Source organism: Chelon labrosus (assembly GCF_963514085.1).
Source record: "Chelon labrosus genome assembly, chromosome: 10".
Taxonomy (NCBI): Eukaryota; Metazoa; Chordata; class Actinopteri; order Mugiliformes; family Mugilidae; genus Chelon; species Chelon labrosus.
Genome location: NC_140360.1, coordinates 5876340 through 5902391, shown reverse-complemented (window position 1 = coordinate 5902391; position 26052 = coordinate 5876340). Strand labels below are relative to the sequence as shown.

Sequence of the window (26052 nt, the reverse complement as noted above, 5' to 3'; positions counted from 1 at the left end):
TTTTGTTTAGTAAGATATCGGGATTGTTCCATATAGGGGTGAGCCGACATGGTGTCATTGAAGAGTTAGTTTTTTTTAGAAATTCCCACCAGGCTGTCAAACAAGTGCTGATGTTAATGCTCTTAAAGCACTTATGAGACCTAATATTTGAGCTAAAAAATGGTAAGTTAGAAATTTCCAGATTGTCACAAAGTGTTTGCTCTATGTCCATCCATGTTTCATCTAATGTACTGGGTTTAAGCCATTTTGAGATATACTGTAACTTATTTGCTAGGAAATAGTGATTGAAGTTAGGTAAATCTAGTCCACCCCTGTCTTTAGTTTTCTGTAAGGTTTTCAAGCTGATTCGAGAGGGTTTATTCTTCCAGAGAAATTGGGTAATATGGGAATCTAGTGATCTAAACCACATATAAGAAGGTTTTGTAGGGACCATAGAGAATACGTAGTTGATTTTAGGCAAGATCTTCATTTTTATGGTGGCAATTCTCCCCATGAGAGAAATGGGTAAGGATTTCCACCGAGCGAGATCGTCTTCAATGGTCTTCAGTAATTGGTTATGATTTAACTTAATTAAATCTGACAATCTGGAAGAGATGTTTATACCAAGATATTTGATGTTACCCGACTGTAATGCCATATTGGGTGTCCCTTGAAAACTACAGTTAATTGGTAGGATTATACTTTTTGACCAATTGATAGAGTAGTCCGACAGAGATGAGAACTTCTTGATTAATGAGAATGTTTTGGAGAGAGATGTACGTGAGTTCTGAAGGAATAATAAAATGTCATCGGCATAAAGACTTATCTTATGTTCTATCTTTTTAGACCCAATACCTTTAATATTCTGATTTTGTCTGATGGCCATTGCTAAAGGTTCAATAAAGATGGCAAAGAGTGATGGGGAAAGAGGACAACCCTGTCTGGTGCCTCTCTGCAGATTAAAGCTAGGCGACGTGTGATCATTTGTTCTGACTCTTGCATTAGGAGAGTCGTATAAGATTCTAATCCAGTTAATAAAGGATGGACCAAAACCAAATTTACTTAAAGTAGCTAGTAGAAATTTCCAGTTAACTCTGTCGAAGGCTTTTTCTGCGTCCAGAGATACTATAAATGTTTCTAGGTTATTAATGTTGGAATAGTCTATTAAATTGAGTAATCTGCGCATGTTAGTAGAGGAATTTCTGCCCTTTATAAAGCCTGTTTGGTCAGGGTGAATTATAAGAGGAGTTATTTTCTCTAACCTTCCAGCTAAAGCTTTACATATTATTTTGAGGTCAGCATTTATCAGTGATATAGGGCGGTAACTAGATGGCAATGTGGGGTCTTTGCCTGGTTTTAACAGTACGATGATACCTGCAGAATTCATGGTTGGTGTTAGATAGTTTACTTCTTTAATTTGTGCAACCATTTTGAAAAATGTTGGCGCCAGTAGTGTCCAAAATTCTTTATAGAATTCTACTGGGAAGCCATCTGGTCCGGGAGCTTTATTGCAGGACATGTGTTTAAGGGCTTCATGTAACTCTTCCACTGTGAGGGGAGAATCTAGAGCCATTACTTGTTCTTCATTTAGTTTTGGAAGGTTAATGTTGTTCAGGAATTTCTGGATGTCACTGTCTGATGGGTCTAATTGGGATGAATATAGGTTTCTATAAAAGTCTCTAAAAGTGTCATTTATTGCGTTGGGCTCATGTGTGATATTACCTGCTGGGTCTCTAACTGATTGAATTGTTGATTTTTCTTTGTTAATTTTTAATTGGTTGGCTAAAAATTTTCCAGATTTGTCACTGTGTTCAAACTTCTCCAAGCGTAGTCGTTGTACTATAAACTGTGTTTTTTTATTGATTATTTCATTTAATTCAAGTTTAGCTTTCCTTATTTGCTTAAGCGTCTGTTCTTCCGGTGATGCGTTGTAGGCATCCTCTAATGCTTTAATTCTTACTTCTAATTCCAATATATTTGCCTTTTCTTTCTTTTTTTTATGTGAGGCAAAAGAAATTATTTTTCCTCGCATCACTGCCTTCCCTGCTTCCCATAGAGTGCCTGCTGAGACGCCTGGTGTGTCGTTGTTTTCTAAATAATTGGACCATTCTCTGTTAAAATAGCCAATAAAGTCCGGGTCTTTAAGCAATGCGGTATTAAACCTCCAGTTTTTAGAGGGCGGTGTGATTAATTTATTCCTCAAGTTGAAGGAAACTGGAGCATGGTCACTCACCGTTATGGGATGAATCTGAGTATCATAGATCTCGCTTACTAAAGAGCTGCTAACCAGGAAGTAATCTAGTCTAGAGTATGAGTGATGAACTGAAGAGAAGAAGGTATATTCTTTAAGAGTGGGGTGGTAAGAGCGCCACACGTCGCAAAGACCCAGGTCCTCTATGTATTGTTTAACTATGTTAGCTGATTGCCAGCTCCGATAGTTACCTGCATTACTGAACCTATCAACTGTGGGGTCCAGTACCATGTTGAAGTCCCCTCCAATGATCATTGCGGTGTCTGTGTGCTCGGAGAGTGATGTGAAAACGGAGTGATAAAAGGATGAGTTGTCAACATTTGGACCGTATAAATTAACTAAGCACAGTTTCATATTCTGAACTGATAGTTTAACTATTATAAATCTCCCTTCAGGATCTGCATCCATGTTGATTACTGTGAATTTTATTTTCCTGTTAATCAGAATGGCTACACCTCTCTGTCTAGAGTTATAACAGGCTGAGAAAATATAAGGAAACTGAGCTGTAGAGAGGACATCCACTGATGTTTTTGTCATATGAATCTCCTGTAGGAACACAATATCAGCATTTAAGTCTTGTAATCTATTGTGAATTTTTAGTCTCTTCTCTCTGGTCCCGGCTCCGTGCACATTCCACGTGATAAATCTAATCATACTCATAGTGGTGGTGCGTGTTGGATGCTATAGATGTGTGTGTGGGTGTGTGTGTCTGAGTGAGTGAAAGTGAAAGAGTGCATGGTATGAGTGTGTGTCTGTATCTCTCTGTGTTTGTGTGACCCTATGTGTGTTATGTGTCTGTGTATGTGGATCTTATACAGAGACTGGTATGTTTCTATGTGTATATTGTTTGAGATAGTGAGGTGGCAGCCTGGGGAAAGAAAGTGGGGGAGAGTGTGCAGAGATAGAAAGAAAGTAGTGCAAGAGAGAGAAGAGAAAGAAAGAGAAAAAGAAGTGTATACGGAAACCATAAAGAAAAAAAAAAAAAAAAAAAAAAGACTAGATAGATAGGCATAGACTAGAGACTGACAGTGTTATTGACAATAAATGTCACCATAGGCCTTGTGTATTGGACCAAAGAATCAGACTAACAAATCTTTCTAATGTAACCTGCGTGAGAAAGGCGAATACATATCTAGTTTAGTAGAGCCAAGGGGTGGTGTTCCGGTCACGGTGTAGCTGCCCATTTATATAAAGTTTGTCCACCGAGATGACAGCGCGGGCACCTTCCTCCAGGAATCTTCTCCTGATGGGGAACAAGATCTTACGACGCTCCAGAATTTCTTTGGGGAACTGATCATTCATGCTGAAATTGGTCCCCCGGAGCTCTCTTCCGCATCGCTTCACCTCTTCTTTTACTTTATGAAGCACGAATTTGGCAACTATTGGACGTGGCCTATTTTGTCCTGGTTTTCTAGCACCCAAACGATGAACTCTATGAAATTGAATAGACTTTACCTTATCTTCAGGGAGCTTCAGTTGTGTTTGCATAAACTTTTTCACGGTTGCCTCGGCATCCTCTTCAGGTTGCTCTTGGAGACCTGCGAAAACCAGGTTATCCCTCATGCTCCTACTCTGCAGGTCTAGAATAGCTTCTTTAATTTTTTTGTTTTCCTCCGTGACCCGTGTTACTCCTTCGGTGAGGGATTTCACGGACTCATGGAGCGTGTTATTCTCCACGGCCAGAGATTCAACCTGTTTTTGGCTGAATTCCAGAGACTCACGCAGCGCCTGGATTTCCCGGTGAAGAGCCTCCAGCAGACCCAACCGGGCATCAAAGTTAGCCAGTTTCCCATCAATTGACATTAATATATCTGCCATGTCGCTCCCGGTTGGAGATGTCGGAGAGGTCTCACCGGAGGGATTATCTTGGCGGCTCCTTTTAGATTTCCCCATGACGATCCGCTGATAGCTCTCGTCAATGAAGCTCGTCAGGCTGGTCCAATCCTCTTCACTGCGATCCAGGTTTGCCGGTTTATTGTGGTTTTAGACTAACTTTCTTTCTTACCTTTTTATGTTATTTATCAATTTCTGTTCTTTTCTTTAGTTCGGCATTTGTTTGTTTTCAGTAGCGCACCATGTTGGATACTGCCAAGTCTCGTCGGGTCTCGCCGTATCTCGCGTTACAGCATACTTCTCGCGTCCCTCATCTGCTTTCTCAACATAGCCTACTGCAACCTATGACGCTGAATTACCAAGTGACTAGTTGACAGCAGTAACATTACTTGAGAGCACAGATCCACTGATCTCAGACCAGCCGGCAAACTTGTGTTGCCGGCTGGCTGGCTGGCCGCGCCGCGCATGAAGTGGGCCGGTCTGTCAATGACTCCCGGGCCACTTCCCACCCCCAGTCGGCCCCTTGCAGTGGATGGTCTCCCAGACACCATGAGCGCATGCAATACTTTCTGGTGGTCACGAGATACTTTCGCGTGCGCACCAAAAAATGAAACGTTTATAGTGAGCACGAGATACATTCGTACATTTGTGGTGGACAAACCAACTACTTCCACCATAGATTTCAGAAGGAACATGGTTATGAGTCAGACACAATAAAAACAGGCTTTAAACTTAAACTTAGACCCAGAATACTCCTTATGTTTCTGTTTAGAGTATTTATTTATTTAAAAAAAAAAAAAATAAAGATGACTCCACCCACAAGCTTTTCTAGGCACAGAAAACCCCAGTTCTCTATTTTTTTTCTTTTAGTTAATTTAATTAATTAATTAAATAAAATAAAACAAACGTTGTTTGTCGTGGACAAACCAACTACTCCCTCCTACTTTAGGATTTAACTTTTATTTATTGTGCATTTATCAGAGAGCAGCTATGACCATGAACTAGAAGGTACTGAGGAGTACTGTAGGGACTGGATGTATCTTTCCTGTAGAAAGGACAGCAGGCTTTTTAGTTTTCTGCAATGATAAACTGCACATGAGCTTTAATTAGAATTAACTCATGACTCTATTTGAGGCAGCGTACAAAGGGTTTTAGAGACATGGTAAAATACAAAGAAAAGAGAAATGAAACCAAGATTCCTGTTGGAAAAATGCAGTTTTTGTTGTTCTGATGTCTTGGATGTTCAAACTCACCTCATCCCAAATCTCACTGAGATGTCTTCAGGTTGAGAAAAATGTACCTGCTATATAACAAGACTTCAAGAAGAACATCTTGGAGAACTTCAGCTTTTCTGGTAAAATTCTTTACTGCAGAAAATCACAGGATAATAAATCATAATGCTCCTCCTCTAATCCTCCTAATCCTGCGAGATTCTTTCTATTAGTGGGATAGAAGCAGTGGGGTTGTTCTTGAAGTCCTGTTTACATCTCACATGCATCCAACAACTCAAAGTGAAGTGATGATCATGGAAAAGGTGAAGGATCAACCTACAACTACATGGAGATAAGCTTGTTAATGATCTCAAGGAAGCTAGGACCACAGTCACCAACAAAACCACTGTTGACACACTGTGTTGAAGGTCCCCCATCTCAAGCACATGTACAGGCCCGTCTTAAGTTTGCCAGTGAACATCTGAATCATTCAGAGAGGGACTAGGAGAATGTGACGTGGTCAAATGAAACTGAAAGGGAGCTCTTTGGCATCAACTCAACCCGTCAGAAGGAAGAGAAATGTTGAGCATGAGGTGGAAACAGGTGGCCTGAAGAGGGGAGAGATGGACGGATCAAAGAAACATGGGAGATGACTGTTTTTATAACTGTAGGGTAGTCTACACCTTTTTAAATGTCTCGTTAGGGCACCACCTCCTGTTATCGTAGGAAGAACACGGTTTAAATCAATTTATCAGTCTCAATTAAATAATTTGCATATCTGAAGGAGTGAATCCTTTACTACAATTTGTACCAGTCATTCTCTGCCGTAAAACAACATCACAAACAACTCCTTAAGTGTGAATAAATATTTATTTAATAAGGTGACAACTATGAATAAATGAGGGACTAATAGAATATAGGAGTGTAATAAAATGAACGAATATAATAAGGTCTGAAATAGTTAATTTCGGGAGCGATGATGAGAGATGGAGATGTTTAAGTCCTAAACTAAAGGGAATAGATTTGGTACCTAATCTATAATCTTCTCTAAAAGATGTTAGTAGGGAGTTTCAAAGTAGTGACACCAACTCTTTGTCTTAAGCGGTAGGAACAATTCAAGCCTACTTTTTCGTAGAGTCTTCTCGGCGTCGGTGATGGCGGAGCGTCGGTGTGACGAGATGGTGACGAAGCGGCACAGCTGATGCAGGCCTCTCTTGGACCGGTAGACAGGACTTGTTGCTTGGTCTGCAACTCCAACACCCAGCTTTGCTTGAGAGCATTGTAGGTGTTCAGTCAAAGGCAGATGACACTTGGCAATGTCTTTGTGTTTGAAGAAAGAAGTCGGATCGTCACGTCTTCTTGATGTCGTTGCTATGGGAACAGCTTCTTGGTTTCTTGATCCGTCGAAGAGATTGGGTCTTTCTCTGATATCCCAGCTGACTACGCTGGCTAACTTATAAACGATGTTGGTTAGTACTTCGGTTCGTAGAGTATAAGAATGAATAAAGCTAGAAAAATATTTAAGTCACTATAAAAATCGTACGTCGGGAAAAACATCCAACGAGAAACAAACAGAGCTTGAAAAGGACCGGATTGTCAATATTCAAGTTGTTCTTAAAGTTACTAAGTATAAACGTGACTAGTACGTAAAGAAGAAGACTAAAATAAAAGTAAAACGTGAATGGAAAGTGGAGAGTTGAAAGTGCGGAGAAAGTGCGGCGAAAGAGCGGCGGAAAAGAGCTTAGAAAGAGCGGAGAAATGGGTGCGTCTCTCTGGTTTTATGAGTTAATTATTCAGGGCGTGTTTGGATCGGGTTTCCAGAATCTTCGCGCGGAAAGAGAAGAGAACGCCTTCTCCTTTGTCTCGAGGTGTCTTATTGCCTGATCTTCTTAACCTATTTTATATTACTAAATTTAATCATTCCATCACTCATCATGGCTCGTTAGCAATGTTTTTCGTATGCGACAACACTCAACATTACAACATGACAAGATGACGTATCAGAATGACCACATCAAAATAACTCAAAAGCATCAATAAATTAATAAACTCAAGTTCTCTTTACAGTGACATTTTGCTAATAATAAAAGGTTCTAAAATAACAATTCCAACAGTTATGATTTCAACTAATAGCTACTATTAGTATAAGAACATACCTAAGTTTCAACATTCTTTAACTTCAACAATTGATTAAAAGAGAGAAAATACTTTTAAAGATAGCCACTTGATGGCAATGTTGATCCATCCTTACTGTGACAAATTATGTGAATTTGGGCTAGCTTTATCGTACAAGGATCAGAGTCGTCTCATTGTGATCGTAAGCACTTCCTGAACAATAATATATAACTTACCAGGTTATTGCAATTTCAATAGTCATATTATAAAACTTAGGTGCTTTTCAGAGGAAATGCATATCAGAGTCTGGTTCTGGGGAAAGAAAGTTATTTACGACCGGCTTATCAGTGTTTCGCTCTCTTGGTCATTCTCGGAGAGGGGGGCAAAACCTGTTAAAATGATATATTTGCATTCGTCTCTGAAAAAGAAAATTAGTACATCACAAGTTTAAAACATAATTGAACATCACATTAAGGTTTCTAGACTTTGTCCATAGGAGTAGAAGTCAATTAATTAATTCTTTGTAGTTCCTGACATCGCGTTGATGTTCTTTCGATTCAGGACTAATTAGTTCAGAAACAAGAGTGGGAAATTCCACAAGAAGTGTAAATCTGTCTTTTTGGCTCAGATGACGTCCAGAGCATCAGGGAGGTCCGATAGCGTGGGCCTGTCCCGCGTTCAGACATGGCACATTTATGGCTAAGGTGTAAAAGGTTGATCTGTTAAACGAGTTCTTCTGCAAAACAACTTCGTAAATTTAAATTCCAGAGAGGGGGAGAATTGAGAGGACCACAGGTTCCTACATAACGCTGGTTCTTTTAACTTCTCTTCACAGATAATTGTGATGAAAGTCTTGTGCTGTCAAACCCTCACATGTCATCCAGAGGAGTATCTGATAGGGAATGAATGCTGCCCAATGTGTCCACCTGGTAAGATCCAACTGAATACTAAAGTTAACTCGTCCTTTCCTGCTGGTGTACATGTGAGTGTGAATAGTTGTCTGTCTCTCTCTGTTAGCCCTGTGATAGACTGGAGACCTGTCCAGGGTGGACCCCGCCTCTCTGCTGGGATAGGCTCCAGTCCCCTGCAACCCTTCAGAGGACAAGCGGCTATGGAAAATGAATGAATGAATGATGGTAGTAATAGGAATGACAGTATAAGAGATAACAGTGTATGACACTTTACTTAGCAACAAGCTCCTTACCCTGAAAATTGTATTTGAATTGATTTAAATTGCTTGACCTACAATAGCTGGTTGTCTTTCCAACAGGAAACATAGTTAAAGAAGACTGCACAGAGTCCAGACCTACGTCATGTGTGCCCTGCATGAATGGAACTTATATTGATAAAGCTACTGGACATAGGGAGTGCTTCCCATGCACCAACTGTGATGCAGGTACATTTCTGTTATTATTTATTTATCAGTAGAAATGTTTTTCCCTTTTTTCTGCATCAATAACATCAACTGGTGAATTTTAAATCAAATCCACATCAGACAAGTTAATTTACGCAGATGTTTCCTATGAATTCATAAACTGAAGAGACTATAGTTTCACATTTTCTAAAGTTGTTCTAACCACTGAAGGTATCTTTAAATCAGAAACAGATTAAACACAATAGGAGTTTTGTTTCTGCATGTTTTGTAACTTCCATATGTGTTGATAGGTTCTGGTCTGAAGGTAAAGAGGTCATGTACACCAACATCAGATACAGTTTGTGAACCACTTGAGGGATTCTTCTGTATTGACTTAAAGGACCAATGTGAAGCAGCACAGAAACACACAGTCTGTCATCCAGGACAATACATCAAGGAGAAAGGTTGGTTTTCTAGTTTAAATGAGAACAAAGTTTAAGGAAACTGATCTTTGTGACAGTTTGCTTATTAAAGCTGCACATGGTGATTTCTGACCACTAGATGGGAGTAAAGAGTTAATCTTTCCAAAATATGCCACATGTGTGTAAACAACAATATCGGCAGCACTCCTGTATTTTTTGGTTCTGAAGCTGCTTTGTCATATTAAAGCAACACTAAAGAAGTTTTCCTCTTCGGTCCCCCTACTGGTTGGAAGTGTAATTGTCCATTACTTCCGTCGTAAATAAGTTAGCCTACTGCATCCTACTGTCGCAGGCACGTTATTTGTTTATGCAGAACCGGCTTCGGAAACAATCAGCGATATCGAAGGATGTCCAGTGACAAGGAGTATGTTGCATGATTTTACGAAAGTATGATGTATTGCAACATTAGAATGAAGTAAAACAAAATAATGACCTTGCTTGCTATTTTTATTTCTGTGTGAAACTGTAAATTTGAAACGGCAGATTAGCAATGGCCAGATAGGTTTACATAAGGATGAAAAATAAAGAAACGTATTGCCTAACAGTTTAGCATGTAATATCCATTTGCATTGTCTATGAAAATCTTGTGAATGTTGTTGAAAAAAGTTTCAGAGACCGCTGTGAACTAAGAATCAACAACTTTGGGAACGATCAAACATTTGGGGTTATTTTGGCAGTTATTGTCTTAGCTTGCAGTGATAGTTACAGCGATATTTAGCTTAGCGATAGTTACGTACAATAGCGAACACCTTAGCTAACATGAGCCATAGCGATAGTTACATATTAGCACAATAGCTAACGCCTTAGCTAAGATGAGCCGAAAAAATAATTGACAATGTATTGAACACCGATGCACACTGTTTGAAATTTTTTTTACCGGTATTACTTACAAGTCCAGCAGCAGCAAAGCCAAGTCGCCATCGAGTATGAGCCGGTCCGATATTCACTCTCGTTTTAGCTCTTTCTTTATCATGCTCTCGTTTTCTTTTCTTCACCTCATCGGACAGTACACTCCTCCTTTTCTTTGCAGGCTCTGTCATGATGACAATTTAAAAACTATCTAGCTGGTATCTTCCACACACCTGCTGAGTGTTCTCTCACTGATCTGATTCACTCTCTCACTGATTTGAGCCTCAACCTACCGGATTTTGTAGCCGCGTTGCCGTAAAGCAGGTCAAATTTGTAGTCTTTTTAGAACTACAAAAACGCTACCCGACGAAGCAAAGTTACATAGTGCGGTTACAGCCAATAGAGGGCCGCAAAGCGAATACAGAATTGGCTTTCACCCGGTTTTGAGGTGATAAATCACTGAAACTATTTTTGAAACATTATTTTAAGGTACTAAAAACTCTTTAGTGTTGCTTTAATCCTATGATGGTTTAAGCCAGTTTAGACCAACGGCGAAGTGAATGTTGGTCTGTTGTCCTTTAATATTCATTACAATACTTTGAGGAAGCAGAAACTGCTCAGACTCGTCCAGTTAAACATTTTAATTAACCTCCTAAAATAGTTCAGAAAGAAAAAGTAAAAAAAAATAAATTATCAAGAACCTTGAAACCTGAAGATTTCCTGTCTTTGATTGTCTTTGCAAGCTTTACTTCATTTTATAATACACCAAGATTTTCAGGAGAAGCATATTTTTAGAAGAACATTGTTCTTAAGTTGCAAACATTAAAACAGTTTATCATTTTAATAAAGGTTAAACATGACCTTAGTCTACTACCTTAGTCTGATTCTTCATAGATTAATAAACCACATTCCAACACATTACTTACTCATTAATTCATCTCACATCATGTTTTGTCACATCTTTGATGGATGATAATGTTTTCTGTTGAGTCATGACAATGCTGGTAATTATGTTTTTCACTGGTTTTGTTCGGTTATAGTCAAGAACAGAATGTAAATTAAATTATTTAATTTTTATTTTGACAGCTGGGATAGGCTCCAGCAGACCCCCGAGACCCTTCACAGGAATAAGCGGGTACAGAAGATGAATGAATGAATGAATGAATAATTTTTATTTTTTTAAATTTATTCTTCTAAAAAGAATCCGCAAAATGTGGTAAAACCAGTCCAAAAATCAGTGTCACTACAGGAGGTAAGACAGCCGTGTGTTCTTCAATGAAATGTTTATTAACTGAGGATCGTCTGGCTGTGTGATGTCTCTACAAATGTTTCTGCTTTAAGTGAATGTGTTTCTCTCCTCAGGGTGAAGCTGAGCAACCAGTCTAAACTCTCAGATTTAATCTGTTCTCTGTGGAGTACATTTGCTTCAGGTTCCAGTTATTATACATTTGGATGCTGTCAAATTATCTTTTCAGAGAACAGAAAAGACAGATCAGTAGATCAACTTCTGTCTTGGAACACCCTGCCTCAGTCCACATGAATGGTGACTGATGAGTTATAATAAGTGTGTCTGTCTTAACAGACTTAATAGACACTTTGAGACTGTCCTGGTTGGACCTGTATCTCTTGGCAAAAAGGTTGAGTATTAACTCTTGTTTTAGGATTAAGTTGAACTGTAAATTGGCACTGACATTTCTAATTAAATCTGACACTGAAAGGTGTGCAGACACAAACAGAATTTATTGAATTCTGAACCAAAACCTTTCATAGAACACTTGAAGATATTTTTTTTTTAAATAAAAAATCACATTAAATTTAAAACGGCTATATTTATATTACTATATTTAAAGCTATAAAAGTAAACATGAAGCACTGGGGTAACTGTCTGTGCTACACTATGATGTTTCTACTGATTAACAAGTAGTTTCTGCTTTAATTGAATGTGTTTCTAACTAACGTGAACTGTTCACTGCAGAGTAAATGTGATTCAGAATCCAGTTATTATACAGTTATAACTAATTCTGTTTGGAAAAAGTAATGTTAGATGGGGAACGTGTATGTATAGTTCCTAACTTCAGTTTTAACATCTGAAGTGAAGTTTACTTCAAAATATATTAAAGAATGTAACGCAGTTAATACATTTGAAAGCATAACTTTAAAGCATTCGAAAGTTCAATCTTTTTAGGAATTGATATTATTGCTATTATTTTTTCTATACTATTATTGCCCTCATGTTTGTATGATTGTAGATTCAATGATTCTTTATTGTCATTTCAACACATGTTGGTACATGGGATGGAACGAAATTTGTTTCTCTGGTCCCGATTCAAGCCATACTGGTGTCTGTGTGAATGGGTATCTTTATGTTTCAGATGTGGCATACTATTTCATTGTACTGATGTACAACAACAATAAGTTAAGATAAGATAAGACATGTTTATTAATCCCACGTATGGGAAATTTCCTTGTCACAGTCGCACGGAATTTGGCAAATATATACACAGAAGACAATGACGACTTCGACATGGTTAAAAAACAGTTACCAAAAGAAACACAATACAAATTTGAAAAATATATACAAAATAACAATGCTCTGAAAAATATATAGAGAAAAACTATAAAGACATTCTGTATATACAGTTCTCCAACAGTAGTATAAACTCTACAAATAAATAATTGCTTAAACTATGAGATGGTGAGGTAGAGGCTTCGTGCAAAAGGGCAGTGCAAAAGAGCAGATTTATTTGTGCAAAAAAAGACAATTACTGTTTACTCAGACTGGTGTTGTTGGTGTTGGCTAACATCCTCCTCTCACCCACCTCCTCGATGGAGTCCACAGAGCAGTCCAGGACAGAGCCGGCCCATCTGACCAGCTTGTTCAGCCTCTTCCTGTCCCTCTCTGAGCTCCCACTGCTCCAGCAGACCACTGCATACAGGATGGCAGAAGCCACCACGGAGTCGTAGAAAGTCCTGAGCAGTGACCTGCACACTCCAAAGGACCTCAGTCGTCTAAGCAGGTGGAGACGACTTTGGCCCTTCTTGTACAGGACATTTGTGTTGTGTGTCCAGTCCAGTTTGTTGTTTAGGTGAACACCCAGGTACTTGTATTCCTCCACGACCTCAATGTCCAAGCCCTGGATGTTCACCGGTGCAGTCAGATGTGGTTTCCTGCTGAAGTCAGTCACCATCTCTGTCTTGCTGGCGTTGATGTGCAGGTGGTTCAGAGCACACCAGTCCACAAAGTTGGCGATGAACTCCAGGTACAGGTACGGGATCGTTTACCTGAGATACGCGCCCGACAATGGCTATATCGTCAGAGAATTTCTGGAGGTGGCAGCTGTCCGTGTTGTGTCTGAAGTCCGATATGTACAGGGTGAAGAAGAAGGGAGAGGGCACAGTACCCTGTGGCGCCCCCGTGCTGCAGACTACCACATCAGACACACAGTCACATTCAGTTTAATGCAGTTCAATATAGGACCATAGTCACATACCATGAATATTAAATATTCAAAGTACGTATGAAGAATAAAAGTGTGGTTAGTGTGTTTGATCAGGTTCACTTGAACCAGTGTTGTTGTGCACCGCTCCATACAAAATATGTGAAAAGTAGAAGAACAAGTTAGAGAAGCTGAATATATAAGATTAAAACACATATACAAATAGCAAGAATTGCAAAAAAAAATAAAAAATCGAAAATAGACTAATATTTAAATATTTTCAATAGCCTTCTAATCAAAAACAACCAAACTGAATAAAAATTCAAAGTGTCATCATATCATGTGAATAAAATATATCAGCCATATAATGAACACCAGTGAGTTTAACCACTTGTTTACTGCAATATTTAACTTCTTATTTAGATTCACTGACTGGAGAGAAGTCTAGTCTGACTCTGAGAGGTTTGTGGTAAGTAGCCTACTCTGATGAATCATTCCGGAAGAGGAAGAGAATCTGACTTTGTGTATGCGGAATCAACTGCTACGGACCTCGGATAAAAACGACACAGTCTCTCGCTTTTTAAAAAAAAAAAAACTTTTAAATTTTCATGGCGTTGTTTTTAACGTTAATTGGTTGATTTCTACGTTGCTGTTTTTTGGCAGTTGAGTTACGTCCGTCGTCGTAGGTAAGTCCCTCGTGGATGGATCCATGTAGCCAACTGGTTATGACTCAGATTCAACTTTTACGCAAGACCTGTTTATACTCTAAACGCTGTCTCTCTCTTCTCCAGTAGCCTACTATGGCTCGTCTCCCTCTTCATAATACCAGGGTGGAGTTGTTGAGCAAAAAAGCACAAGTGAAGGACAGAGTAGGCCTACTACTCTGTTACACGAAGGTAGGCTACTGAAATATAAACAGAAGACATCTGCTAGAACATGAAACTTCATCCTCCATTTTGTGTTCAGACCTCGTTGTCGGCGCTCAGACAAAAGTAATTTTTAATCGATCTATCATGAAACCACCATAACTTTCAAAAGTAGCCTAATTCGTTAAAAATATACACGATAAAAATGCGCAAGCCATATATATCCATAATGTACTTTTTATTTATTTCTTTTCTTTTCTTTATATTTTTTATTTATTTTTAAATAAAGAAGCTCCACCCACATACTTCTTCTTTAACGTTTGTCTTTTGAAGGGTTTAGTAAGCACGGTAAACCCCAGTTATTTTTTCTAATTTATTACTAATTAATTTTGTTATTTTTATGTAATTTGTGTTGTATAAACCAACTAGCCTACTCCCTTCTACTTTAGGAGTCAACTTTTATTTATTGTGCATTTATCAGAGATCAGCTCTGACCATGAACTAGAAGGTACTGAGGAGTACTGTAGGGACTGGACGTATCTTTGCTGTAGAAAGGACAGCAGGCTTTTTAGTTTTCTGCAATGATAAACTGCACATGAGCTTTAATTAGAATTAACTCATGACTCTATCTGAGGCAGTGTACAAAGGGTTTTAGAGAAGTGGTAAAAGACAAACAAGGAATAGGGAAATGAGGAAAAATAAAACTGACACTGGGAAGCTAAGTCTGCAGAACTATCAAAGCCAAAGGTGTGATATAAGATATAAAACACATTCTGTGATGTTACGAGACGTGCCGAGGCTTCGAAGCGTGTGTCGAGTAATGGAGGCGGGGTTTCCGCGAAGCGCGTATCGAGGCTTGCTTCATTTAGGGGAGGGGCCAAAAATAATGACGTCCGAAGCCTCGCTGCCCGGCTGTACCACGTGACTGCTTCAGGAAGTGATTCGGATTTTGCCGCGAGGCTTGACAGCACTGTAAACCCCTCGGAGTTTTTGATAGAGAGTTGCGGTCAAGTTGCGGAGTCTGGATAGCGTTTATATAATTTGGAGATAGTTTGGAGAGTTTAGAGAGAGAGATATAGTTTGAAGATTTAGGAGAGTGAGGAGAGAAAGATAGGTAAGAGGATGGTGACAGCTAGGAAGAGACATATTCAGTGCATACCTGTCAAGTTTTGGATTTGAAAATAAGGGAAATTTTCCGGCGCCCGCCGCGAGCAGTCCCACCACCCCAACCAAGCTCCAGTATCCCTTACATTTTAAGACAAGTGTAGGCTACAAGAAAGCTAAAATCACCACTTGTCAACTACTTATAAACTACAATTGGCTTTATGCACAGCTGCACTACTTCCTGAACTTCAGCCTGCTCCTTTGTTGTCCTGTCTGCTATTATTGGACAAATTGATTAATCCAGGTGTGCCTGACCTCAGTAGTCACGACAACAATAATCAGACACACAGGATTAATCAGATTTACATGAGGGTTTTGGTTTTTTGGCAGGAGGAGTGCCTTCTCTGTCGTGGCGTCCATCATCCATCTCTGTTTTTTCCTTTTTTTTTTCTCGCGCTGTCAGTCATCATCTATCGTCACACACTAACCTCGCGACGACCGCCACCCACAGTACCTGTAGTCGGCTACTGCAGGTGGCAGTTATCGCGAGGCTAGTGACATAGCTCAGACTGGGGATGTTTTTTTTTTTTTTTTTTTACTCGGCCCGGCCTGGGGTATTATTATTTTTTAATAACGCAGGTTAAAATACGGGAGATTTACGGGAAAATACTAATACGGGAGGACGGCGGGAAAGAAGGGTAAAATACGGGACTTTCCCGGCCAAAACGGGATACTTGACAGGTATGATTCAGTGCCCTCTTCCTAGTTCCACAAGCACTTTCCTCTGCCTGTTTAAGCCCATGCCATTTGCCTAAAGTGACAGAAAAACATTACACAACCTGCAATATCATATGATACTACCATTTTGGGAAAAGTTACACACACAGAATATATTCAAAAAATATTTTATCATACACCTGTGATAATTTAAGTACAGAAATTATTTGGTCATACTTTTTTTTTTTTTTTTTTTTTTTTTAATTCATAGTCATTCCCAAGAGCCATTACAGATAGTGATGGTCCTCTGACACCCGAGGCTCCCGACACATGCGCCGTAGCTCATGAAGCAATTGTATCGAACCACTGAGCCGAGGCGTGGCTCGTTCGAAGCACCTGAGTGACGTTTGAAGCAGTTCAAGTGCTTCGAGTGACGTCCGAAGCAGGTCAAGTGCTTCGGACGTCACTCAAGTGCTTCGAACGCTTCAGCGGCAAACGAATCACCTGAGGTGTTCGGTTTGTCATATCACTTGGCGGATCGAGTGTGTTCAGGGATATCCCGGATACCCTGTCCCTATTTAGTGGTGCTCATTTGAATGTTTCTTTGCAGAGTAGGTTGGTTTGTTGCTGTAGTTGGAGTAGTTGAGTATTTTGTGAGATCGTAAGATTCAGAGAGAAATAGATAAATTAGTTACATAGTTAGATAACACTATACTGATAGATAGACTTACATAGATAGTCCTAAATAGCGTTATATATAGATAAAACAGAGAGAGAGAGAGATACAGATAAGATATAGAATATATCTAATATAAAACTATAGCGCAAAACTATGTATGTTTTCGTTAGGACAAATTACGTGTTTTGTGACGTATGAACCATTTCACTGCTTCATTCAGAAACACTGTCACTGGTTTGGTTGTCTCGGCTCTTCGGGAGAGATGAGATGAGTCTTCGAAGCAAATAATGACTGAGTCAAGAGAGATTTGGTTTGACACTGTTGCATTCAGTACAAATATTCTCTAACACTACTAAACCATGATACCCAGAGCAAATGAAAATAGTTGATGTAAGCGCTGAAACATAAACATTAGTGCAAATTAGCGACGGTCCATAGTGTAGTAGTGACGTAATCAAAATAGTCCAAACCAGCGGCACAAACAGGATTAGTGGTACACTGTGAAATCACCGGACTTTCCTTATGGAAGCAACGGTTCGATTCCCATTGGTTCATTTTTTATTTATTTTATTGTTATATGTATATAATTTTCTTATAATCAACTTTAAACCACATATCTATGTAACATAGTCGAATAGGAATGTGCATGGCAAATCAAGTCCCACACAAGCATGAACCAGTAAGACACGTCTCCATTGCACTACATTTTATTGTCCACTAGATGCAAAAAAAATAGAGCACAGTGTCACTGAAGCTTCGAGTAATGAACCTTTTTTTGAATCACGTGTCGAGGCTTCAACAAAGCCTCGATTGCCCATCACTAATTACAGACACAAAAAATCAATGCATCACACATTATGTGGTTAAGAGCTACAGCTGCCTGTGATTATAGACCTGGCCAGTAGTTGGTTTCGTGTGCACATGAAGCTTCAAGAAATGAACCCTTTCTCGAACCAGTTGGCTCAAGTGGTTCGATGCCTCATGAGGCTTCATCTCACCATCACTAATTCTGGTTTTCTTAATTCTTCTTTGTTCACTACACAATTCCTCATGTGTCCCTTCATAGTTTTGATGTCTTCTGTATTAATCTACAATCTAGAACACAGGTGTCAAACTGATCCGTGAAAGGGCCATGTGGCTGCAGGTTTTCATTCCAACCATGCAGCAGCACACCTGACTTGGCTCAATCAATCAACTGAACTGCCTTCACGCATAGACATATATAGATAGACGCGACATTGAGCGCTGCCGTCTACTAGAGCGGCGTGCCTACAGGGCGGCCATCTTGGAACAGGGCCACTCGCTCCTACAGTGCATTACATCTATGGAGGAATGGGGTTTCTACACAATAAAAGTGATCATAAATCGCTCAGTTGAAGTCCGGCATCTTTTCTTTACAATCCTCTGTCAGAAGCTAGTCTGCTGATAACATTAAGTAAAAATTGTATTTGGGTAGTAGAACCACATTTTTATCATAGCTACATGTGTGACGTTTTTAACAGTTCAATACGTTTTGAAATCGGTCCAAAATTCAGCGAATAATTCTACTTTGAGATTGAGGAGTACCTCTTTCCTTCGTATGTTCATGCACCGCTGCCTCTGCGAGCCCTGTACCAAGATGGCGGCGCTTTAGGCACGTCCCTCCACAGTCAATGTCGCGTCTATCTATATATGTCTATGCCATCACGCAGTCGTTTCAGATGTCCTCTTGCTTGATTGGAACAAAAACTTGCCAGCCACACCCACTGCATGGGTGCTGCATGGTTGGAATGAAAACCTGCAGCCACAGCGGCCCTTTCATGGATCAGTTTGACACCCCTGATCTAGAAAATAATAAAAATACAGAAAAACCATTGAATGAGAAGGTGTGTCCAAACTTTTAGTGAAATCTATAAATTGAAACTCAACTGTATAGTGAATGTACACTGTTATTGATATATGTAACTGTAACTATAATGTATAACCAGGATTCTTGCTGGAAAATGTTTTTTTTTTTTGTAAATCTTTATTTTTTCTTACAGATGCTGTTCTGATGTCTTGAGTGTTTAAACTCCCCTCATCCCAAATCTCACTGAGTTGTCTTCAGGCCAAGAAAAAATGTACCTGCTATATAACAAGACTTCAAGAAGAACATCTTTGAGAACTTCATTTTTTCTGGTACAATTCTTTACTGCAGAAAATCACAGGATAATAAATCATAATGCTCCTCCTCTAATCCTCCTAATCCTGGGAGATTCTTTCTATTAGTGGGATAGAAGCAGTGGGGTTGTTCTTGAAGTCATGTTTACATCTCACATGCATCCAACAACTCAAAGTGAAGTGATGATCATGGGAAAGGTGAAGGATCAACCTAGAACTACACGGGAGAAGCTTGTTAATGATCTCAAGGAAGCTAGGACCACAGTCACCAACAAAACCACTGGTGACACACTGTGTTGAAGCGCCTGCAAGGTCCCCATGCTCAAGAATGCAATGTACAGGCCCGTCTAAAGTTTGCCAGTGAACATCTGAATGATTCGAAGAGGGACTGGGAGAATGTGGTGTGGTCAGACGAGACCAAAATGGAGCTCTTTGGCATCAACTGTACGTGTCAGGAGGAAGAGAAATGTTGAGCATGACCCCAAGGAGACCATCCCCACCATCAAGCATGGAAGTGGAAACAGGTGGCCCGATAAAGAGGGCTATGTACCATAAAATCTTGAATGACAGCCTCCTTCCCTCAGCCAGAACACGAAAGATGGGTCTTCCAGTATGAGAATGACCCAAGACAAACAACCAAGGCAACAAAGTAGTGGCTCAAGAAAAAGCACATTAATGTTATGGAGTGACCTAGCCAGTCTCCAGACCTTAGTGATGTGCGGATCGATACTGAAATATCGATACCAGATCTTTATGCTCTAAAATCGATTCTCAAATCAAAATATCGATACTTTTGAAGTAATCTATATCATTAACAAGAACACAGTGGAAAGTAGCTAAACTATTGAGAGCTTGTCTAAATGATACGTGGTTAGTGGAAATTACTTTTCGTCCGCCTGGGTAAGTGTGTAATGCAGCAGCTTGCTGCTCAATCTGTCAGTCAGTCACTCAATCTGTAGACACAATGGCAGAGCGTGAACAGAGTAATGTGTGGAGCTATTTCAGCTCTTGTATTCTTTATGAAGTTATTATTTGAAGTGCACTACTTTTTTTTTAGATTTACCAGATACATTAGGTGTATTTGCACAAAGCATCGGTATCGGATCGGTATCATCGATACCAGCCTGAACTGTACTCGGTATCGGATCGGAAAGGAAATCTGTGGTATCGAACATCACTACTAGAAAATCTGTTATTACCAAGCGACATCCTCAAATGAGTGGATCTGTGAAGAGGAGTTGGCCACATTTCCTCAATCAAATGCTTAGTTCAATAGCTCATGTGCGAATCGATAAATAACCTTTTTGTATTGTTTATTTTCTGGATTTGTTGTATTCTGTCTCTCTCAGTTACAATAAACGTACCGTAACAATTATAGACCATTGATTTCTTTGTAAGTGGGCAAACTTTCAAAATCAGCGTGGGCTCAAATACTTATTTTCCCTGCTGCACATACTTAAACACATCTGCACAATGCTTTTATTTGTATATATATGTATATATATATATATATATATATATATATATATATACACTATATTACCAAAAGTATTCGCTCACCTGCCTTTACTCATTCTATGAACTGAAGTGCCATCCCATTCCTAACTCATAGAATTCAATATGATGTCGGTCCACCTTTTGCAGCTATTACAGCTTCAACTCTTCTGGGAAGACTGTCCACAAGGTTGAGGAGAGTGTTTATAGGAATTTTTGACCATTCTTCCAAAAGCGCATTGGTGAGGTCACACACTGATGTTGGTCGAGAAGGCCTGGCTCTCAGTCTCCGCTCTAATTCATCCCAAAGGTGTTCTATCGGGTTCAGGTCAGGACTCTGTGCAGGCCAGTCAAGTTCATCCACACCAGACTCTGTCATCCACGTCTTTATGGACCTTGCTTTGTGCACTGGTGCACAGTCATTTTGGAAGAGGAAGGGGCCCGCTCCAAACTGTTCCCACAAGGTTGGGAGCATGGAATTGTCCAAAATGTTTTGGTATCCTGAAGCATTCAATGTTCCTTTCGCTGGAACTAAGGGGCCAAGCCCAGCTCCTGAAAAACAACCCCATACCATAATTCCTCCTCCACCAAATTTCACAGTTGGCACAATGCAATCTGAAATGTACCGTTCTCCTGGCAACCTCCAAACCCAGACTCGTCCATCAGATTGCCAGATGGTAAAGCGTGATTCATCACTCCAGAGAACGCGTCTCCACTGCTCTAGAGGCCAGTGGCGGCGTGCTTTACACCATTGCATCCGACGCCTTGCATTGCACTTGGTGATGTGTGGCTTGGCTGCAGCTGCTCGGCCATGGAAACCCATTCCATGAAGCTCTCTGCGTACTGTACTTGGGCTAATCTGAAGGTCACATGAAGTTTGTAGCTCTGTAGCAATTGACTGTGCAGAAAGTCGGCGACCTCTTTGCACTATGCGCTTCAGCATCCGCTGACCCCTCTCCGTCACTTTACGTGGCCTACCACTTCGTGGCTGAGTTGCTGTTTTTCCCAAACGCTTCCATTTTGTTATAATAGAGCTGACAGTTGACTGTGGAATATTTAGGAGCGAGGAAATTTCACGACTGGATTTGTTGCACAAGTGGCATCCTATGACAGTTCCACGCTGGAATTCACTGAGCTCCTGAGAGCGGCCCATTCTTTCACAAATGTCTTGTTTCACAGTCTGCATGCCTGAGTGCTTGAATTTATACACCTGGGGCCAGGCCAAGTGATTAGAACACCTGATTCTGATCATTTGAATGGGTGAGCGAATACTTTTGGTAATATAGTGTATATACATATATATGTGTGTGTGTGCTTATGCTTGTGCAAGCCTCCTATTATAATTCAGACATGTTTTATTGTTAAGAGACTAAAGTCGGAGGAGAGAGATGGATGGATCAAAGAAATATGGGAGCCGACTGTTTTTATGACGTTGTTTCTTTTAACTTGTCTTCACAGATAATTGTGAAAGTCTTGTACTGTCAAACCCTCACATGTAATCCAGAGGAGTATCTGATAGGGGATCAATGCTGCCCACTATGTCCACCTGGTAAGATCCAACTGAATACTAAAGGTTCCTCGTCCTTTCCTGCTGGTGTACATGTGAGTGTGAATGGTTGTCTGTCTCTCTGTGTTAGCCCTGTGATAGACTGGAGACCTGTCCAGGTTGTACCCCGCCTCTCTGCTGGGATAGGACAGGACAAACGCCTATGGAAAATGAATGAATGAATGATGGTAGTAATAGGAATGACAGTATAAGAGATAACAGTGTATGACATTTTGCTTTGCATGTAACAGGCTCCTTATCCTGAAGACTGTATTTGAATTGAATTAGATTTGAAAAAGATTTCTTGAACTATAATAGCTGGTTGTCTTCTCAACAGGAAACAGAGTTAAAATAGATTGTACAGAATTCAGAAGTACGTCATGTCTGCCCTGCATGAATGGAACTTATATGGATAAATCTACTGGACGTAGGGAGTGCTTCCCATGCACCAACTGTGATCCAGGTACATTTCTGTTAATATTATTTATTTGTCAGTAGAAACCGTTTTCCTTTTTCTGCATCAATAAATCAAACTTAAATCAAATCCACATTAGACAAGTTAATTTATGCAGATGTATCACATTTTATGAAGTTGTTATAATGTATCTTTAAAGGGGAATTACCATTTTTTACAACCTTGACCTTATTTCTGGCATAAAATACGTTTGTTTATGTATCTTTGGTGTCATTTAGAGTCGTTTGGAAGATATTTAGATCTAGCGGAGCGCCTCGTATATCCATATAGTGGGAGTGACTGAGGCACCGAATCGCAGCCTCTAAATAACGCATGATCTGCCACAAAAACTCGTTCATTTCACCAATATTTTGTTATCGTACGCTAGTGCTATTCCCCGTTGAGTCCAGAGTTACCTGTTATCGTCATCCAGGGTCTGTAGATTGACCTACTAACCTCTGACCTGGATGATGTCATCTCTGAGTGCCACGCGCACCGGCGACGGTCGGCTTGTTTACCTGTAATTTGCTACTGCTATTTTTTTGCAACATGGCTGAATATTTTTCCGATTCTGAGGTTGTGGACAACGACTTTGTTTATGATGGACGTCCTTACCATGTTGAGCATAGTATATGGATGAGAAGCTCATTGAAAGGAGGATGCGGAGGCAGAGAGATGAACAGAAGAACAACAAACCGCTGCACGTCCGCGAATAGATAACAGATAATTCCGGACTCAACGGGGAATAGCACTAGTGTATCATAACAAAATACTGGTGAAATGAACGAATTTTTGGGGCAGATCATGCGTTATTAAGAGGCTGTGTTTTGGTCCGCTGAATCTAAATATATTCCAAACGACTCCAAATGACACCAAAGTTATATGGGTGAGTAAACGATCGTATTTTATACCAGAAATAAGGTCCCAGTTTAATAAACTGTAATTCCCCTTTAAATCAGAAACAGATTAAACAGAATAGGAGTTTTGTTTCTGCATGTTTTGTAACTTCCATATGTGTTGATAGGTTTCGGTCTGACGGTAAACAGGTCATGTACACCAACATCAGATACAGTTTGTGAACCACTTGAGGGATTCTTCTGTATTGACTTAATAAAGGACCATTGTCAAGCAGCACAGAAACACATGGTCTGTCATCCAGGACAATACATCAAGGAAAAAGGTTGGTTTTCTAGTTTTAAATGAGAACAAGGTTTAAGGAAACTGATCTTTGTGACAGTTTGCTCATTAAAGCTGCATGTGGAGATTTCTGACCATTAGATAGGCGTAAAGAGTTAATCTTTCCAACATATGCCACGTGTGTGTAAACACACTGAACCTGCTTTGTCATTTTAATCCTATGATGATTTAAGACAGTTTTGACCAGCGACCAAGTAGACGATGCTGTGTTCTTCTATCATATTCTTTTTGATACTTTGAGGAAGCAGAAACTGCTCAGGCTCGGCCAGTTAAGCATTTTAATTAACCTCCTAAAATAGTTTAGAAAGAAAAAGTTAAAAAAAAAAAATGATCAAGAACCTTGATACCTGAAGATTTCCTGTCTTTGATTGTTATTGCAAGCTGTATATCGTCTTAGAATACATTAAGATTTTCAGGAAAAGCTTATTTTAGTAAAACATTGTTATTAACTTGCAAAGATTATAATATATTTTCTCATTTCAGTTTAGGTTAAACATAACATGAAAACCCTCATCTAGACCATGTTTCTACCTTAGTCTGATTCTTCATAGATTAATAAACCTCATTCCAACACATTACTTACTCATTAATTCATCTCTTCATACTTTAGACTGAACTAGTTTCAACTTCCATATAATTTGTGTCTGTGCAGGCTCAGCCTCCTCAGACGCTGTGTGCTCTGACTGCAGTGATGGAACATTTTCAGATGGAACATTAACATCTTGTCTCCAACACACACAGTAAGTAAATCTTCACATCACACATGGAGACAATTATTTTTATAATGGCCATGGATTTTTGTATCTGTACATTTCTCTGTAAAATGTCCCTTTATTGTTCCAGATGTGAATCAAACAACCTTCGACTGATAACATCAGGAACTAAGTCAACTGATTCTGTATGTGAAGAACAAACTTTAAACGTGGGAGTTATTGTAGCCATCATCATTAGTGTGGTGTTTATTTTGGCCATTCTAACGGTAGTAGTGCGATTGTACTCCATCAAAAGAAAGAAAAAATGTCCAACAGGTAGGTTTAATTTATAGCAGGAAAATGTTCTTCTTTTCTATGTTTTGTCACATCTTTGATGGATGATAATGTTTTCTGCTGAGTCATGACAGTGCTGGTAATTATGTTTTTCACTGGTTTTGTTCAATTATAGATGAAAACAGAAATGCAGACAACTCCAGAGAGGTATGTTTATTTCTCATTATTTGTTTATGTGCACTGTTACAGATCACAGCACTGGGTTTTTCTAAGGAATTAAATTATGTTTTTTTCCCTTTAATTCTTCTACAAAGGAACCCCAACATAGAGAATCATTGATAGACGCAGTCCAAGAATCTCCGCACATGGTAAGACAGCTGGGTGCTCTTCAATTAAATGTTTATTAACTGAGGATCGTCTGGCTGTGTGATGTCGCTACAAATGTTTCTGCTTTAAGTGAATGTGTTTCTCTCCTCAGAGTGAAGCTGAGCAACCAGTCTAAACTGAGCTGTCTGCTTGTTCTGAACACCAGCAAGACCAAGGAGGTACAGACGGTCCAGGAAGACAAAGCATGCTCCTCTCCTCATGCAAGGGGAGATGGTTGAGCATTTCAACGAACGACATCAGGTTCCTGGGCATCCACATCTGATCTGATGTGGTCTGTGAACACTGCACACCTAGTGAAGGAGGCCCAACAGAGACTCTTCTTCCTCAGGAAACTGAAGAGGGCTGGACCCTCCTGTTGACTTCTAACAAACTCACAGGGCCACAAAAGCCCATCCTCTGTCTTGGTGTGGCACTGTGATATGGGAACTGCACAGCACAGGACAGGAGGGCAGTCCATGCAAACTGGGTGCGAAAGAGGACAGATCCCAGCCACCCGGGTCATGGAATGGCAGTTGTGTAATGTATGAGCGGTGACTCATTGTTGTATTACACAAATTAAATCTTTTGATACCTTTGCATGTTGTAATACCACATATGCTTGTTTTAATTGTTGCTGTGTCTTTATGAGTTATTTCATTTTTAAAATAGTTTTATCTAAAGACATTAACATAAAAGGGCTATATTTGGATATATTTACAACTATAAAATGTAAAAGTGAACACGTGGTCTTAAGAAAGTCTTAACATATGTTTAGAGAGCTGAGAGTCCATGAAAAGTGGATAAAAGATGGGTTAGTAGGAAGGGCAGAGCAGGCAAATGTTATAGCTAGCGACATTTTTAATATTTAAAAAGATGCTCTAAATGTCCAACCCTAAAAACACTTCACTGTATATATACAGTATCTGTTCAGGATTCAAAACATCTGTCGGAGTTTCCGGTTAGAGAGTGGAGGAACGCGGAAGGTTTGAATTC

At 39.7% G+C, this 26052-nt stretch overlaps 1 protein-coding gene and 1 pseudogene across 2 annotated transcripts; both read left to right on the top strand.

Annotated features, from left to right (window-relative positions):
* The first annotated feature begins 8233 nt into the window (after nt 1–8233).
* LOC311495057 lies at nt 8234–23810 on the top strand (annotated as a pseudogene). Its single transcript, XR_014699961.1, has 7 exons — nt 8234–8464; nt 8641–8785; nt 9055–9207; nt 18920–19034; nt 21969–22059; nt 22394–22519; nt 23535–23810. The product of XR_014699961.1 is annotated as an uncharacterized misc_RNA (transcript).
* Nucleotides 23811–23818: 8 nt separating this feature from the next.
* On the top strand, nt 23819–25655 carry LOC311495055 (uncharacterized protein; the record flags this gene model as incomplete). The annotated part of the gene is made up of 6 exons (XM_084554367.1): nt 23819–23825; nt 24360–24447; nt 24551–24735; nt 24869–24900; nt 25008–25061; nt 25172–25655. 6 exons carry the CDS (start codon nt 23819–23821, stop codon nt 25193–25195), a joined length of 390 nt encoding a protein of 129 aa, XP_084410493.1. The 3' UTR covers nt 25196–25655.
* Nucleotides 25656–26052: the final 397 nt, after the last annotated feature.